We start from the raw sequence: 15,751 nt of genomic DNA on the forward strand, positions 1-15,751 counted from the left end.
CTTTCTCCAGTCTCCATCACCTTCCGTTCCATCCGGGCCTTGCCGAGTCCATTATTGGTACTACTTTTAGTCCCAATATAAATGCTTTTTATTATTACATGATTAATAGGTCTCCAGCGATCCTTGCATGATTCCCTGCGGTTCCCTCCGCCACTATATTACCCTACCAGCGCCCCCGTCAGCTTTCCCCTCCCGTCTGAATCACGTTCCTATGCGATAACACCGCTACCCGGTCGACAATCCTCTTCGCCTGGTTGTCACCATCAAATCGGTGCGACATGGCGGCCTCATCAACCGCTTTGCTCCGCGCTGGAGACGACAGCTCTCTCAATGACCGATGCCCCGCTCATATGGCTACCACTACGGTCAGTGTGGAGGGCATGACGTGTGGCGCCTGCACCTCGGCCGTCGAAGGGGCCTTCAAGGGAGTGGAGGGCGCCGGAGAAGTCACCGTGAGCCTGATGATGAGTCGCGCAGTCGTACACCACGATCCGAGCTTGCTTTCACCGGAAAAGGTCGCCGAGATCATCGATGATTGCGGCTTTGACGCTAAGGTCGTCTCCACGGATAGCTCATCCTTACCAGCCGAAAGTACCGCGAAATCCTCTTTATCGACCACGACACTGGCAGTGGAGGGCATGACTTGCGGCGCTTGTACCTCCGCGGTCGAGGGAGGATTGAAAGAGGCAGCAGGTGTGCGATCGGTCAGCGTCTCTTTACTCTCGGAACGGGCAGTCGTCGAACACGACGCCTCGGTCATCACCCCGGATCAAATCGCGGAAATAATCGAAGATCGTGGCTTTGGCGCCAAGGTGCTGGAAACCTCAACGGCTCAGGATAGCTCTCACTCTACGCAGGACTCGACGGGATCGAAGTCCCATTTGATGGTCACCACAGTATCTATAGACGGCATGACATGTGGTGCATGCACATCAAGCATACAAAATGCTTTTAACGGAGTAGACGGACTGGTGCAGCTCAATATCAGTCTACTAGCTGAACGAGCGATCCTCGTTCACGACCCATCTGTACTGCCGCTCCAGAAGATCTTCAAAACAATTGACGATGCTGGTTTCGATACAGCTCTCGTGTCATCCGAACCGCAAACCCCTTCCTCTAAGGGCATCAGCCGCGTCACTCTAAGTCTTCACGGGGTGCGCGATGCCGCCTCAGCAGCTGGTCTGGAAGATGATCTTCTTCAGAAACCCGGTGTGTCCTCAGCGTCAGTAGACATGGCCACCTCTCGAATCAACGTATCCTTCGACTCTTCCGCAATTGGTGTCCGATCGATTGTGGAAGCTATTGAGGCCGCTGGATACAATGCCTTGGTGTCGCAGTCGGACGACACGAATGCTCAGCTTGACTCGCTCTCCAAGACTAAGGAGGTTCGGGAGTGGAAGCGGGCGTTCCTCTTCTCGTCAACATTCGCCGTCCCGGTCTTCCTGATCAATATGATTCTTCCCATGTACTTGCCGGCCCTTGACTTTGGCCGTGTCCAGCTCTTCCATGGTCTCTACCTGGGTGACGTTGCTTGCCTTCTCCTTACCATACCTGTCCAGTTTGGCATCGGGAAACGTTTCTATGTGGCCAGTTATAAATCTTTAAAACACCGTTCACCGACCATGGACGTTCTTGTCATGCTGGGTACATCAGCAGCATTCTTCTACAGTATCTTCACCATGGTGGTTGCATTTTGTTCGGCCAGTCACTCGAGGCCTAGCACAGTTTTCGACACAAGCACCATGCTCATCACCTTTATCACGCTGGGAAGATGGTTGGAAAACCGAGCCAAGGGTCAAACATCGGCTGCACTTTCGCGACTGATGTCCCTGGCGCCGTCAATGACCACAATTTACGATGACCCGATAGCGGCAGAGAAAATGGCTGAGGAGTGGGACACCAAGCCTGCCAAATCAGAAGAGCAACAGTCGATTCCGGCAGCACATGAAAGATCAGGGCTGGGACAAAAAGTGATTCCCACTGAACTCATTGAAGTTGGGGATATCGTGATGCTCCATCCCGGAGACAAGGTCTCGGCGGATGGTATTGTTATTCGCGGAGAAAGCTATGTCGACGAAAGTATGATCACTGGCGAGGCCCTTCCTATACACAAATCCAAGGGCAGCGTTGTTGTCGCCGGAACAGTCAATGGAACAAGCTCGATGGACTTCAAGGTCACCCGAGCAGGCAAAGATACTCAGCTCAGTCAAATCGTCAAACTGGTCCAGGACGCTCAAACGAGTCGAGCTCCTATTCAGCGCATGGCTGACGTCGTGGCTGGCTATTTCGTTCCAGCTATTATCAGTCTTGGCCTGGTCACTTTCTTTGGCTGGATGTTCATGAGCCATATATTGCCTCACCCGCCCAAGGTTTTCCTGGCAGAAAGCAACGGAGGCAAAGCCATGGTTTGTCTCAAGCTCTGCATTTCTGTCATTGTTTTTGCCTGTCCCTGCGCCTTGGGTTTAAGCACACCCACCGCTGTCATGGTTGGAACCGGCGTAGGTGCACAACAGGGTATTCTCGTCAAAGGCGGCGCCGTCCTTGAAGCCGCAACAAAGATCAATCATGTGGTGTTTGACAAAACTGGAACATTGACGACTGGAAAGATGAGTGTGGCAGACGCTAGAATTGAACCTCACTGGACTGTCAACGATTGGCGTCGTCGACTTTGGTGGCTCATTGTTGGCCTGGCAGAGATGAGCAGCGAACATCCTATTGGGAGAGCTATACATGCGGCCGCTAAAATTGAATCAGGCAACCCTGGAGATGGTGGTTTGCCAGGAAGCTTGGGTGACCTTGAAGCCTGCGTTGGAAAAGGTATCTCTGCATTGGTCGAGCCTACCTCGAGTGCTGAGCGCATTCGGTACCGCGTTTTGGTCGGCAATGCTGCTTTTCTCCGGTCAAGGGATGTTGCCGTCCCAGATGCTGCCGAGTCTCAGTCTTTTGAAGATATCGACAACCCTAATTCCAAAGCTCCTGCTGGTGTCACCCAGATTCATGTCGCCATTGATAACCAGTACGCCGGTACTATCTCACTTCAGGATACCGTGAAAAGCAGCGCTCCGGCCGCAGTTGCGGCCTTGCATCGTATGGGCATTATGACATCCCTCATCACTGGTGACACTCATTCCACTGCCGTTTCGATCGCTACGGCTGTTGGTATTCCGGTCGATGCGGTCCATGCCTCCGTGTCCCCTTCAGACAAGCAGTCTATCGTCGCTTCTCTGCAAGAAGCCGGTGATCGGGTTGCCATGGTTGGTGATGGAATCAACGATTCCCCCGCCCTGGCTACTGCATCTGTCGGTATCGCTCTTGCCTCTGGGACTGACGTTGCCATGGAGGCAGCGGACGTTGTCCTCATGCGGCCCGATGACTTGCTCTCTGTGCCCGCGAGTTTGTATCTATCGCGGTCCGTTTTCAAACGCATCAAGCTGAACTTGATGTGGGCTTGTCTCTACAATGTCATCGGACTGCCTTTTGCTATGGGCATTTTCCTACCGTTCGGGTTCATGCTACCCCCCATGGCTGCTGGTGCCGCCATGGCGGCTTCCAGCGTCTCTGTCGTCGTTAGCAGTCTGCTCCTGAAGCTGTGGCGCCGTCCGAAATGGATGGATGCTGACAAGCTCCTCAGGGAACTTTCTGAAACTGACACCGACTTCAAGTCCTCGCAAAAGAGCTGGTGGAAGGCTACTCTATCCGTCACGCGCTCCTCCGGCGGCAGACGCTCGTCCCATTGGATCCGCAACACCGGCGCAGAGGTTTGGTCTTTGGTCACGGGTAGGAGAGCCAGAGGCTCCGACTTGGACGAGGGCCGCTATGTTCCTCTCCAAACAGTGGAACCGGCTTGATTTGGTGTGGAAGCACATGTTCTTGGGTATATAATGATTGTCTTGTCACTGCTGTCCATGAACTCTGGCATTGGCCATAGATCGCATATCTGCATGTCACGACCCCTAATGATATACTACTAGTCTTTTGTTTCTTGGCTAGCGAATGGTGCAGTGCTATCTTGGAGTTGCTTGGTTTCGATGTCTGCTGTCTCAGGTACAATACCTTGTTGACAGTCTATAAATTACGACAACAATCGTTATGATTGAGGTGTGTATATTTGGAAGATCGTAATTGATTTGACTAATTTGCAAAGACTGGCTGGGCTTCCGTTGTAGTGAGCGATCCACAAACCTATTCAAGACTGTCGCAGGCTCTATATGTCAGAGGCTTAGCATATAGTAAGCACTGGGCCTATCGTTGATAGGTTGACAAACAGCGTACCTTCCAACTTTTGCTATTGAAGGGAATATGGAACGTACTCACAGTCTGTATATCTGCCTCTCAAGCAGTATGTCGTAACCGTGGAGACAGCTCCCCTCCTCACACACTTGCTTTTATACGACTATCAAGTACGGTGTCCTCATTTTACGATTAAGAAGTACAGCTATATTTTGTATTGATTTTAGATCTCGAGATAATAGACCTAAATACTTTTTCAATTATTAGAAGGGTCGCCGCAGTCAGAGTCATGAACACACGGGAACTTGTTAGATCAATTTCTGTTCGAATATCGTAATATTCTACTATGCAGGCGTGGCGTTGTCTATTTAAACCAAGCACACGAGTATATAGCCAATCTTGCCGGGTCACTCAACCGCAATAAAATAATAAAATACACTATCTCTGCATTCTCTGCGTCACTGTCCGACTTGCCCTTGCCTGCCATTTCACAGTGAGTTGAGCAGCCCTAGTTCGGGAGCAGGTGGGTTAATTACATGCTGGTCTCCGGGCCAGCGTTTGTCGGTCTAAGATGCAGCAGATGTTGTCTTTGGCCTTTATCTACTTTCACCGCAGCACAAGTCTCGATGCAAGAACGGCCGAATCACATTTGAGATCATCGCTCAGTGTTGATGTAAAATTATACACGCCTGCAATGCAGAATTCCATCTTTTGGATATTGCAGTTGCCTACATGACCCTCAGCCCTGCTTCTGCTGTTGTTCCTTCTCGGCCGTCGCAGGGCCTTCCTCTGCTTTCGCATCCTCCAACGCAATGTCTCCATCGCCGTCCGTAACGGGCTTTGAGGCACCTTCTTGAGCTTGATCCTCAGCTTGACCTGCCTGCTGCTCCTGCTGCTGCCCACCCTGCTGATCAGCGGACGACTCTTGGCCCGGCGCCTGGGTCTGCGACTGTTGTTGCTGCCGGCCATCATCATCATCCCCACTCGCTCCATCCAAGTTCATTTCTACCCCTTTGCCATCCTGTAACCCCATATCCTCGACCCCGACGACAGGCGGACCCCGCGCATGCGGGACATCTTCTACGGCCGACTCCGCAGGCACCGAGTCCATCCCGCCCATCACTTCGTTCTCCGTATCATTCTCCCCCGTCGCGGTCGGCGCGAGAACGTCACCCCCGGCACCGCTACCACCACTATCAATACCACCAGTTGGACCAACTGTTGTCTGCGCCGAGAACCCAGTCTCGCTCGCGCCGTCACCGGCAGCACCAATGTGGCCGCCCGCCGCCGCCTCTTGTTCCCCTTCTGCCTCGGGTGAGGACGCGGTGTTGTGCAACCACGGGATTGGGGTGAGAAGAGCCCCGCCGAGCGACTCGTCGCTGCCCAGGCCGTGATCAGAAAACATGAAGCTCGGCTCGACGGCTCCACCCCCGCCGGCGCTGCCGGCGCTGCCGCCGCCGTTGATGGTTCCGTTCGGCTGGTGGTGTTGGGGTTGGTGTGTGCCGGTGCTCGTCCGGAAGGGGAAGATATCCGCGGGACTGGTGACGGAGACGACGCGGTCGACGGCGCGGAGGTAGGCCGGGAGGGTGCGGTAGTGCGCTGTCGGGCGGAGGATGAGCTCTGCGAGGCGCTGGATCGTGTGAGGGGGCTTGGTGGCGAAGAGCGTGCGGATGTTGGCGGAGATTGCAGTGAGAAGATGGTCGAGGGGTCCCGGGAGGGTGGGTGAGTTGGTTGATGATGATGAGGCCGCTTGGGAGGAGAAGGGCTGGGAGTCCGGGATGCGTTCGCTGGATAGAGGCGTCGTGGTTGAGGAGGTGGCTGTTGGTCGAGGCGGGGTTTGGAGGTTCGGTGGAATGCTCGTTTCTGCGCTGTTGTTGGCGCTGCTGTCGCTTGTGGTGGTGCTTGGGGAGGGATTCTGTGCTAGGATGGTCGCTGCGGAAGGGAGAGGAGGTTGTTGCGCTGCTGCTGGAGGCACGCGCGGCATGGGGAACACGTTGTAGACGTTCTGGTTATGCCGGAAGACTAGTCAGTGGCTTGAGATTGGATGCGCGGCTGGTATCTTGAGGGGTGCGTACATGTTGTAGTCGCTCCAGGAGCGGTTCGACAAGGTTGGGCCATTTTGAGCTGGAAAGAGAATGTCAACGCCAGATGGACCAGCAAGCAGATAGCTCGACATACGGGTCTATCGCACCGCCATTAGCGGCGATCTCGAGGCTTTCTTCGTCTGATTTGCGCGGTCTGTTAGTAAAAAAAATAGTTCACATATTGTACTTCATGAGCAATGGGCGGAGTCAAGCTCAAGCTGGGATAGCTCGCGAAGGGGTAACTGCAGGAAATGAGGATCGGAGCCCGGCGCAGACACTCACCCAGTAACATGATCACGAGATTGTTCGCTGAACCTGCTCAGACTGCAGGAAAGTAAAGGTGCGAGGGGGTCAGGAAGAGCGAGATGCACAAGGAAAATTTCCCACGAGAAATACCATCAGCATTGATCAATCAATTGATCGTTTGCTCGTGATGCGCGCGGGGACAGCGGCTCCCCCGGCAACCACCGACCGTGATTGGGCCCGGCAGCCGCTTATCGGAGCCACACGTGACTGAGGGGTTCATTTTCTACTTTCCCCAGATCTTCTCCGTCTTCGGCGGTCGTTCGAACGTCCCCGTCACTTTTTTCCCCGTCGTCTTTTTCGTCGGTCTCAAAAGCAGCGCCCCCCCAGCTAACAACATGTGGAACTCTCCGAAGATTGGAATTCTTGGTGGAGGCCAATTGGGCCGTATGATGGTCGAAGCCGCCAACCGACTCAACATCCAATGCAATGTCCTCGATGCGGAGAACTCCCCGGCCAAGCAGATCAGCTCTCACGACGACCATGTCACCGGCTCTTTCAAGGAGCGCGAGGCCGTCCGCGAATTGGCCAAGTCATGCGACGTCGTGACCGCCGAAATCGAACATGTCGATACCTACGCTCTCGAGGAAATCGCTTCCCAGGTCAAGATCGAGCCCAGCTGGCAGGCGATCCGCACGATTCAGAACAAGTTCGACCAGAAGGAGCACCTGAGGAAATATGGAATCCCTATGGCTGATCACTGCGAGCTGAAGGAAAACACCCCGGAGGAATTAGCTAAGGTTGGCGAGCAGCTGGGATACCCTATGATGCTCAAGTCAAAGACCATGGCATATGATGGACGCGGTGAGTCATACCTCGGTGCCGGCCACCTCTGATGCATACATAGTGGCTGACCCTATTGATGGTGGTATAATTAGGAAACTTCCACGTGCGCACGAAAGAAGACATCCCAGAAGCTTTGGAGGCACTCAAGGGTCGACCCTTGTATGCCGAGAAATGGGCCTACTTCAAGATGGTTGGTCCTCCGGCCACTCCTACCGACCCCATAGACCTCACGCAAAGAACACGATCTAACAGCTACAATGGTATAGGAAATTGCCGTCATGGTCGTCAAGACGAAGGACGCCGTCCTATCCTACCCCACCGTCGAGACCGTTCAAGAAGACTCGGTCTGCAAGCTCGTCTACGTCCCCGCCCGCAACGTCTCCGACACTATCAACCAGAAGGCGCAAGAGCTGGCCCGCAAGGCCGTCGCCGCTTTCGATGGTAAAGGAGCCTTCGGTGTCGAGATGTTCCTCTTGGAGGATGACAGCCTTCTCCTTTGCGAGATTGCCAGCCGCGTCCACAACTCGGGCCACTACACCATCGAAGGCTGCGGCATGTCGCAATTCGAAGCGCACCTGCGCGCCATCTCCGACCTCCCCATCCCTCCCAAGAGCCTGGAGCTCCGCCAACCCTCCATCATGCTGAACATCATCGGCGGCGCCGCCCCTGACACCCACCTCACCGCCGCCGAGCACGCCCTCTCCATCCCCAACGCCAGCATCCACCTCTACAGCAAGGGCGCCGCCAAACCCGGCCGCAAGATGGGCCACATCACCGTGACCGCAGCCACCATGCACGAAGCTGAGACCTACATCCAGCCGCTCATCGAGGTCGTCGATAAGATCCGCTCGCAGCGCAGCGACGTCAAGACCAAGCCCATCTCCTCCGGGCCCTCGAAGCCCGCCCCCTCCGTCGCCGTCATCATGGGCTCCGACAGTGACCTCAAGACCCTGGTGCCTGGCCTCAAGCTCCTGAGAGACTACTTCGGCGTCGAACCCGCCGTGGACATCACCTCCGCCCACCGCACCCCCACCTTCATGGCCGAGTACTCCGCCGGCGCTGCGGCCCGCGGGATCAAGGTCATCATCGCCGCCGCCGGGGGCGCCGCCCACCTGCCCGGCATGGCCGCCGCGCACACTGTCCTTCCCGTCATCGGTGTCCCGGTCAAGGGTAGCTCTCTGGACGGTGTTGACAGTCTGTATAGCATTGTGCAGATGCCCCGGGGTACGTCCGTCCGTTCTATCGCTGACTACATTCCTTCCCTCCTTCTCCTATCCCCTCTATTTTCTTCTTTACCTCCTGCCGTCTTTCCACGTGATATGTATGAATTCGACTAACATCCAGCAGGCGTCCCCGTCGCCACCGTCGGCATCAACAACAGCATCAACGCCGCCCTGCTGGCCGCGCGCATCCTCGGTGCCTTTGACCCGACGATCCAGAAGAAGGTCGAAGCCTACGCCGAGAGTGCCCGCGCCGAGAACATGGAGTTGAAGGGTACAAAATTGCAGGAATTGGGCTGGGAAAAGTACTTTGAGCAAATGTAATCAACCGTAGTCTGATTTTTTCGTCTGTCATGTTTTTTTTTTTTCACGATCGATATGGTATGGGTATATAAAATAGAAGAGGGTTAAGGATATAGGGTTTCGATGTCCGCAGCGGGGGTGGTGGCTCATGATTTTCTGCCATCCTCTCGCTTGCTATTTCTAAGAGTGTCCTGTTCTAGGGTGCTCTACTGGGAGGAACGGAATAGCTGACATCAGATACAATGGATTAATCATTAACTGCTGAGATATCTCACAACATAGATAGAAACCATGGCAGGGAATCAACCAACAAAAGCAACCATAATACACGTGAGAAAGGGAAGTCAAAGAGAGTGACGTATCAAAACAAAAACCAGTAAACAGTACTAAGAACAGACCTCGGTATCAATAAACACAGATAGGAGATAAGAAATAGCTGATCGGCACAGTGAAACGGAATTCGTTATCTTGTTTTCTGGAACCTATCGACAGTCATTGCTATTCGACCTTTGGTTCAATTGATCAGACTTGGCTTATGCGGTCTGAGGGTTGAATGCGGTCTGGGCACCGGGGACAGTGGGACGACCGGCAGCAGTAACGTTAGCGTTGCCGTGGCCGAACGCCTGGTTTACCTCGTCGGAGAAACCGCGAGAGGCCGCCACATGGTCGTAGGGCTTGGAGTGGCCGTTGGCATAGCCGTAGGGCCCGGCAGTGTACCCATTAGTGTGGCCATTAGTGTGGCCGTTAGTGTGGCCGTTAGTGTGGCCGTTAGTGTGGCCATTGCTGTAGCCGTTGGTTCCGAGAGCATGAGAGCCGTTGACCGCCCGGCCATCAAGAGCTGCCACGCCTCCAGTGGTCGGCTTGCCGTCAGCAAGAGCCGTGGATCCGGTAGTGGCTGCCCCAGTGCTTGGTCCCTTCTCAAGAGGAGAAGTGCGCTTGCGGGAGATGCTGCCCGGCTTGGGGATGTCGGTGGACTCAGAAGCACTGCCGATGCTGAAGATCGGGGACTCCCAGCGTTCGCCCTTCATGGCCAACTCCTTGTACTCCGTAGCCTTGCTCGAAATACCACCAGGAAGCTTGATGTCGGGGAAGATGGAGTCGTGAAGAGTAGTAGCGGTCTGCACCTTGGTACCGCGCTGTGCAGCAGCCTGGGCCTGGGACTGGGCCTTGCGTGCCTTTTCTTCGCCGCGGGCACGGAAGGCGTCCAAGTACCGCGAGTAGATGTTGGGGGCGTTGGCAGGGTCCTGGCGGCTGGCTTCCTTAGCCTCGTTGACCCGGGATTGGATCTCGTATGCAAGACCGTCACCCTTCGCGAAGGCGTCCCGGATCTGCTGCTCAATGACCTTCTGCAGAGTCGGGCGGACGACACGGAACAGCAGAGGCTTGAAGATGGTGAAGAGAGCCTTGTGCTTCGACTTCTTCAGCTTCACGTTGAAAGAGTCGATCTTGACGGACACCTTATCTAGCTTGATGTAGTGCTGGCTATCCTCCTTCTGAGCAGTGGAGGCCGCGATCTTGAACCCGAAGCCTTCACCACCCAGGAAAATGTCCATGATACCCGTGTCGGTGATCGCCGGGAAGCCCTGTTTTCTGTTGATGTAGTAGCTCACATCTCTGAGATCAGCTTGGATTCCAGACACTGAGATCATGATCTTGTTGTCTCGCTTGCTGCTGATCTTCTTGCGTCCCCAGCGGAAGTAGTTGTCGCTACCGAACTCCACCACATTCGGCATCAAGTTGTCACTCTCAATAACAAGGTTCTCCACCACCACATCAGCTGTGGGGTCAGAGACCTCAATACGTGGGACGGGAACGTAACGCACGTTCTCAAAGACAGACGGGAGGATGACATCCCTGACATCCTTGAGAAGATGCTTTTTGAAGGCCACATTGCCATCTGAGTCCCGACCAAGGTCCTCGAACAGCTTCTCTAGGGAGTTCCTGAAAGCCAGGTTCTGAGGATCCTGGTTGAATTGGTCACCAATGAACTTGATCTCATCTAAGATGCGATCCGTGTGGTCCCTGTAGCGGTCACGCAGCAGGTATCGGCCATGGTCAGTCAACTGGTTCCATTGGCGGGTGCAGTCATCCTCCATGATATAGCCCTGCTCAGTTAGAGTTTTTCTGAATAACGTTAGCGAAACTGCTATTGTACTTGTTCATAGCTCTCTGTGTACGTACCTAATGAACGTGTCCATGTTGCGGAACCAACCCTTAAGTTCAGGGTCTCTGTCAGCATCGCGGTAGATGTTCTCGAGCGAGTCGAAGAGGTTGTCAAGAGAAGTGCTGTTCGCGAAGCGTTCGATGAGGGTCTATGAGTAGCGTTAGTTGGTGACTGTGGGTAAACCATCGACTTCGGACGACATACTCTCAAGTTGGTTTCCATTCTCTGGATCTTGTCACCGCTCCTGAAACCCTGGAGTGATCCAGTACCCTGCTGGGAAAGGTCTCGGGTGTGGCTGCCATATTTCTCAGCCATAGAAAGCAAAGTCCGGATAGCCTGTTGGTCTACGGGAGATCATAAATTAGCTCGCGGTCGAGACGCAATTTTGAGAATCACTTGGTGACTCACAGTCAGAATGTCCCTGGATTTCAATGACCATCTTCTTAAGCCGCCAGATAGCTTGTTCGCGGCGCTCTTGTGGCATCTTGTCTGACAGATAGCCCTTGGTGCGCTCACGGAGCTCACGAGCCTGAGTCTTCTGTTCCTCAGGAACATTTTCCGACACAAGTTCCTGGGCTCTTTGCGCCCCTGCAGTCGCACCAGCACGAGGATCGACATCTGAGGCGCGCTGGGGCTGCTGGCCACCCGTTGCAGCCTGAGCCGCCGTGTCCGTCACATCTTGCTTGCCCTACTAACGTGTGAGTTGTGATGAGCGAGTGGCAATTAGGAGAAAGAGAATCATACTTCTTCTTTGTTCTTCTTGAAGCGAGACTTGAACTGTTCCTTCTGCTGCGAAAAGTCTGGCTGCTCATGCCACACGTTCTCTTCGGCGGGCTCGTCGATCTGAGCGAGCTGGTCTTGAGATGGTCTAAGACGGTCGGAAGCCTTCTGGGTCGCATCGCCAGCCATATCCCGGGCCAAGGTCATAGCATCATTGACTGCAATCAATGGTTAGTCGAGGTATCATGTACGTTTCCCGGGCAGGTCCACGTACGAAGCTTTCTGAACTCTCCGTTGGTGATCAGGAGTCTTCCCAAGGTCTTGAGCCCCTCGACAGACTCCTGAGCGTCCTGCTGAGCCGACTCCTTGGTTACGGGCACCCCGGGCTTCTCGGTATTCTCTGCAGAGATATTCTGGGCCTCCCAGAGAAACTCTTGGAGCAGTTGGCCGTTATTCTTGCTCAACATGAGCTTCTTGGCGTTGTCGATAACATCACGAAGATCTTGGACGAGGCCTTGTCCCTCAGTGGAGAGCTCTTTCGACGGAGAAGCGAGAGCCTTGTGGCGGAGAGCGGTGTTCAGGGCAACATCGCATTGTTTGTTCTACCCAGGATGAAACGATTCAGCAGCCGTCATCACAAGGTGGTTTTGAAGCGGTACTCACCGATGGAAGCTTTCCATTCTTGAATGCTTGGTAGATGCCAAAGAGCTGCAGCTTCTGGTTGATGTCCTGGCATCACAGACTGGTTAGCATTGCGGGTACCCCAACAATGGCTTGGTGAACCTTACCTGCTCCTTCTGCTTTGTGTTCATGGGGTGGTTAACTGCGGCTTTGGAAGACATGATGAATGCTTTTCTGCGCTAGACAGCTAGACGATGCAGCGTGTGTGGATTAGAAGTCCGAAGAGGACCAATGGTTGCCTGAGAACTGGCGTCTGGCCAAGAAGCTCAAGCGAAGAGATAAACACAAAAGACGATCGATCGCAACGACAATAGAGTTGAAACCCCGGGGATGATAAGCAATTCCCGTGGAGACAAGGGCGAAGGAGTCAATCAATGTTGATAGCCAAGGGAGGAAAGGGCCGCGTCGCTGGGGTATCACCGGAATGAAGGACGCTGCTGTAAATTAGGATTGGGATCAGAATGTGTATAGCTGCACGGCTGTGAAATTGGGTATTGGGTATTGGGTATTGGGTATTGGGGTATCAAGTATTAATAGTATGAATATTCAGGGGAGTAGTGTATGCACAAGAATAGCGAAAAGAATAGTATCAGGTGAAGAAGCAGAAGATGGACTGGGACCGCGAAGAATAAATACCTACGCCGGATGCAGATCACCGCCAACGGAAGGGGGGCGCGGACAGAGGAAAGCGTGCAAATTGTGGCTGCATTGGGAGGGAGGGAGGGAAGGAGAAGGGTGGCTTTGACGTCACGGTGTCGTTGGTGACAGGTGCTGGACCGGTTCCTGAGCGCAAGAGAGAGGGAAAGAGAAGGGTGGTGCGACAAGGGCTAACATGAACCAACGACAACATCATCATCCATCATCATCATCATTATTCTCGTAGGCGTCGTCAACAGCAGTGGATGAGGTCATCACCAGGTGCTGGCTAGCCAGTTGGATGCATGAACTCTCAAGCAGGGACGGGGAAGAGAACCGGCAGACGGGAAAGCTTCAACCTATCCACGGCGGCGATCAACGCCAGCAAACCGTTGATACGTGGGCAATGAGCCATCATGATGCCAGGCGGGACAAACAATGCAGCACTGGGCACCGCCGTGAGGACTCTTTTCCTTTTCTTGCTCCTGCACCCTATGCAGAGTAGTAAGCACAATTTGAAGACCCCGGGAAGCTTGGCATAGTTCCTCCATCACATGCTCCTCCGCCCGCTGTGTCGTTCTTCCCTTTTCTCATTTACCTTGACTACAGTGTCTTTAGCTCAAAGACTATTTCTGACGAACCTTCGCGAGGATTCTAATAGCTTCTGCATCTACATACACGAGGAAGTCAATGCGAAGAGGAAGCCTGCTGCTTCACGCAGCTTTCACATCTCTTGTCCATTGAAGGGCGCCAAGAGAGACACAGAATCGGCATTGAGTCAGTTAAAGGTTATGGATCCTGGTGATTGTGTTAAGTAAGAGCTACTAGGTCGAGTGGAGAGAGCCATAAGGCTGAAAGAGCTCGACAAGTGCATGCATATCAATTGAAGAATGACAATTCCAGTTTATTATCAGATGGTGGGTTCCACCGCAGTTTCGGCGGTCCGCATCACCTTGACGTCACCCACTGCGGCCGCCCTCCAGGGAAGACATTGCATCTTTCTTCGAGTCGAGTCTGGAGTCTGGACCCATGGCCTGAAGATGACTTGTCGTACGCGCGTGGTCTGTTAGTCTATTCCAGGGCAATAATACTGAGATCATGGAAATAATAGTCTAGGTAGGGTAGAACCATCCCTAGGCATCAGCATATCCTGGACGCTCCCACCCAAAGCTAAAATGTACTATCACTCTCAGAGCTTCAGCAACAATCACGGTCGCCAGAACAAGTTCTACCGAGACAACTCATTTTTGCATTGATCGGAGTCAGGCGCAAAAGCATCGCCTGTCAGTGCCTTGGCCAGAATGGCCTGTTCCTGTATCGAGGGTCGAGTCGTATGAATGATTCAGCAATAGGTATAGCTTGTTGTCTGGCGCGGGTAGCTCCTCGAAGCGAGGATTATCAGGTCTTAAATTAATTTAATTTGCGCGGGATTCACTAGGGAGTTCGGCTGCATCAAGGGGAAAGCATTATATGAAATGGCGATCAGCGAAGGTCAGGTGTAGCTGTTCAGCTTTGGCAGATGCCTGCGACAAAATAAATGCACCGCGTTCGCCGTATGTGGATCTGTAGCTTTCGATATTGCTAGCCATCCTGTCTCTGAAGCTAAGACCCTATTCACGAAATATTCCGGCAGTGGCAGTCAGTCGCCAAAGTGCTCGGATAGAGGCTGCTACAAGAAGTACCGGTCGGACTAACCCAATAACACTAGTCAATTGGATCCATGAACAGAAGTTCCTAGGCTAGACGGAGTGAGGAATCAAGCCCGTCTAAAAGAGTACAGCAGGGACTTTTAGTGATGTCGTGATGGGATTGTTGGAGGGTTAGTCGAGGATTGATTGGCGGGCAAGCCATCTCTGGGCGAAATTGGCTCCTGCTCACGCCCCTCTTGGTCCAGTCGCAAACCCCACCTTCTCCCCCACGCGTCCAAACGCCTTCACCCCCTTTAATACGGCCGCACTTTTACTCACTACGCACTGTGGTGGACTGACCAGAGAAACGGTTCGGCTACTTAGTACTGGGTTGATTCTATTTCAGCTGCCTCCAAAACCGCCACAGCAATTTTCCTGCTAGTTGCATAACGGAGTCTCAACGGTCTTGAACCATGAATCTCGCATGACTTGGGAACCGAAAAGCTTCGGTTGTCTTACCATGAAGGAGTCGTCGTTACTCCTTAGGTGGGAACTAGTGATCTCCGCGATGCGACAGGACTCGGCACTTTGACCACTTGAGGGAAAGACAATCATCCACTGATCCCTGCTCCTTATGTCTTTATCCCGAAACATGATAGCCAGCCGAATCTGAAAGGAAGTGAAGGACGAAAAAAAAGTTTCTCGATGAGATCTCAAGCGGTGCAAAATGTCTAGACCTTAGGGGAAAGGCTGGCTCCAGAGGATTTTTTTGGTGCGGTGACTTTAGCCACAACTTGATCGCTACAACTCGATAGCGAGCTCTACCAAGGGAAAGCCTCCGATTACGGTTTGAAAGGGCTTTGTGGACATGGTGGAATTGTGGTCCCATCGGAGAAGCTAAGAACGGATCGTTGTGGTCTTTGACCATTCTAGGTTTCGCAAGATCCAGTGATGTTGCAAGTTGTGGGGTCCGACTCATCGAACTTCACCTATTTT

General features: G+C 53.5%; 4 protein-coding genes across 4 annotated transcripts; 2 read left to right on the forward strand and 2 right to left on the reverse strand.

Moving 5' to 3' along the window:
• The first annotated feature begins 125 nt into the window (after positions 1-125).
• On the forward strand, positions 126-4,222 carry ctpA (Cu(2+)-transporting P-type ATPase CCC2). The gene has a single exon (XM_025694363.1). It carries the CDS (start codon positions 351-353, stop codon positions 3,846-3,848), a length of 3,498 nt encoding a protein of 1,165 aa, XP_025556339.1. The 5' UTR covers positions 126-350; the 3' UTR covers positions 3,849-4,222.
• Positions 4,223-4,897: 675 nt separating this feature from the next.
• Positions 4,898-6,722, reverse strand: BO97DRAFT_474269 (uncharacterized protein). The gene is made up of 4 exons (XM_025700307.1): positions 6,597-6,722; positions 6,409-6,454; positions 6,306-6,354; positions 4,898-6,235 (listed from the first exon to the last, which is right to left on the reverse strand). The coding sequence occupies exons 1-4, from the start codon at positions 6,604-6,606 to the stop codon at positions 4,970-4,972; spliced, it is 1,371 nt and encodes a 456-aa protein (XP_025556340.1). The 5' UTR covers positions 6,607-6,722; the 3' UTR covers positions 4,898-4,969.
• Positions 6,723-6,891: 169 nt separating this feature from the next.
• BO97DRAFT_474270 (phosphoribosylaminoimidazole carboxylase ADE2) lies at positions 6,892-9,061 on the forward strand. Its single transcript, XM_025700308.1, has 4 exons — positions 6,892-7,421; positions 7,496-7,593; positions 7,670-8,627; positions 8,751-9,061. Exons 1-4 carry the CDS (start codon positions 6,956-6,958, stop codon positions 8,945-8,947), a joined length of 1,719 nt encoding a protein of 572 aa, XP_025556341.1. The 5' UTR covers positions 6,892-6,955; the 3' UTR covers positions 8,948-9,061.
• A 91-nt stretch (positions 9,062-9,152) lies between these two features.
• On the reverse strand, positions 9,153-13,143 carry BO97DRAFT_401874 (uncharacterized protein). Its single transcript, XM_025694364.1, has 8 exons — positions 12,599-13,143; positions 12,474-12,539; positions 12,085-12,412; positions 11,835-12,028; positions 11,499-11,778; positions 11,295-11,434; positions 11,108-11,238; positions 9,153-11,050 (listed from the first exon to the last, which is right to left on the reverse strand). The coding sequence occupies exons 1-8, from the start codon at positions 12,650-12,652 to the stop codon at positions 9,460-9,462; spliced, it is 2,784 nt and encodes a 927-aa protein (XP_025556342.1). The 5' UTR covers positions 12,653-13,143; the 3' UTR covers positions 9,153-9,459.
• Between the last annotated feature and the right edge of the window lie 2,608 nt (positions 13,144-15,751).

Source organism: Aspergillus homomorphus, assembly GCF_003184865.1.
Source record: "Aspergillus homomorphus CBS 101889 unplaced genomic scaffold BO97scaffold_1, whole genome shotgun sequence".
NCBI classification, from domain to species: Eukaryota; Fungi; Ascomycota; class Eurotiomycetes; order Eurotiales; family Aspergillaceae; genus Aspergillus; species Aspergillus homomorphus.

Bases quoted from the DNA above. Each gene is read 5' to 3' on its own strand.
- BO97DRAFT_401874 (XM_025694364.1), bottom strand. From the start codon at position 12,652: ATGTCTTCCAAAGCCGCAGTTAACCACCCCATGAACACAAAGCAGAAG. The intron at 12,029-12,084 runs GTACGTGGACCT...CATTGATTGCAG, and splicing joins CGGAGAGTTCAGAAAGCTTC to TCAATGATGCTATGACCTTG. The intron at 11,051-11,107 runs GTACGTACACAG...AACGTTATTCAG, and splicing joins AACATGGACACGTTCATTAG to AAAAACTCTAACTGAGCAGG.
- ctpA (XM_025694363.1), top strand. From the start codon at position 351: ATGGCTACCACTACGGTCAGTGTGGAGGGCATGACGTGTGGCGCCTGC.
- BO97DRAFT_474270 (XM_025700308.1), top strand. From the start codon at position 6,956: ATGTGGAACTCTCCGAAGATTGGAATTCTTGGTGGAGGCCAATTGGGC. The intron at 7,594-7,669 runs GTTGGTCCTCCG...ACAATGGTATAG, and splicing joins AATGGGCCTACTTCAAGATG to GAAATTGCCGTCATGGTCGT. The intron at 8,628-8,750 runs GTACGTCCGTCC...AACATCCAGCAG, and splicing joins CATTGTGCAGATGCCCCGGG to GCGTCCCCGTCGCCACCGTC.
- BO97DRAFT_474269 (XM_025700307.1), bottom strand. The intron at 6,355-6,408 runs GTATGTCGAGCT...TTCTCTTTCCAG, and splicing joins AATGGCGGTGCGATAGACCC to CTCAAAATGGCCCAACCTTG. The intron at 6,236-6,305 runs GTACGCACCCCT...CGGCATAACCAG, and splicing joins TCCTGGAGCGACTACAACAT to AACGTCTACAACGTGTTCCC.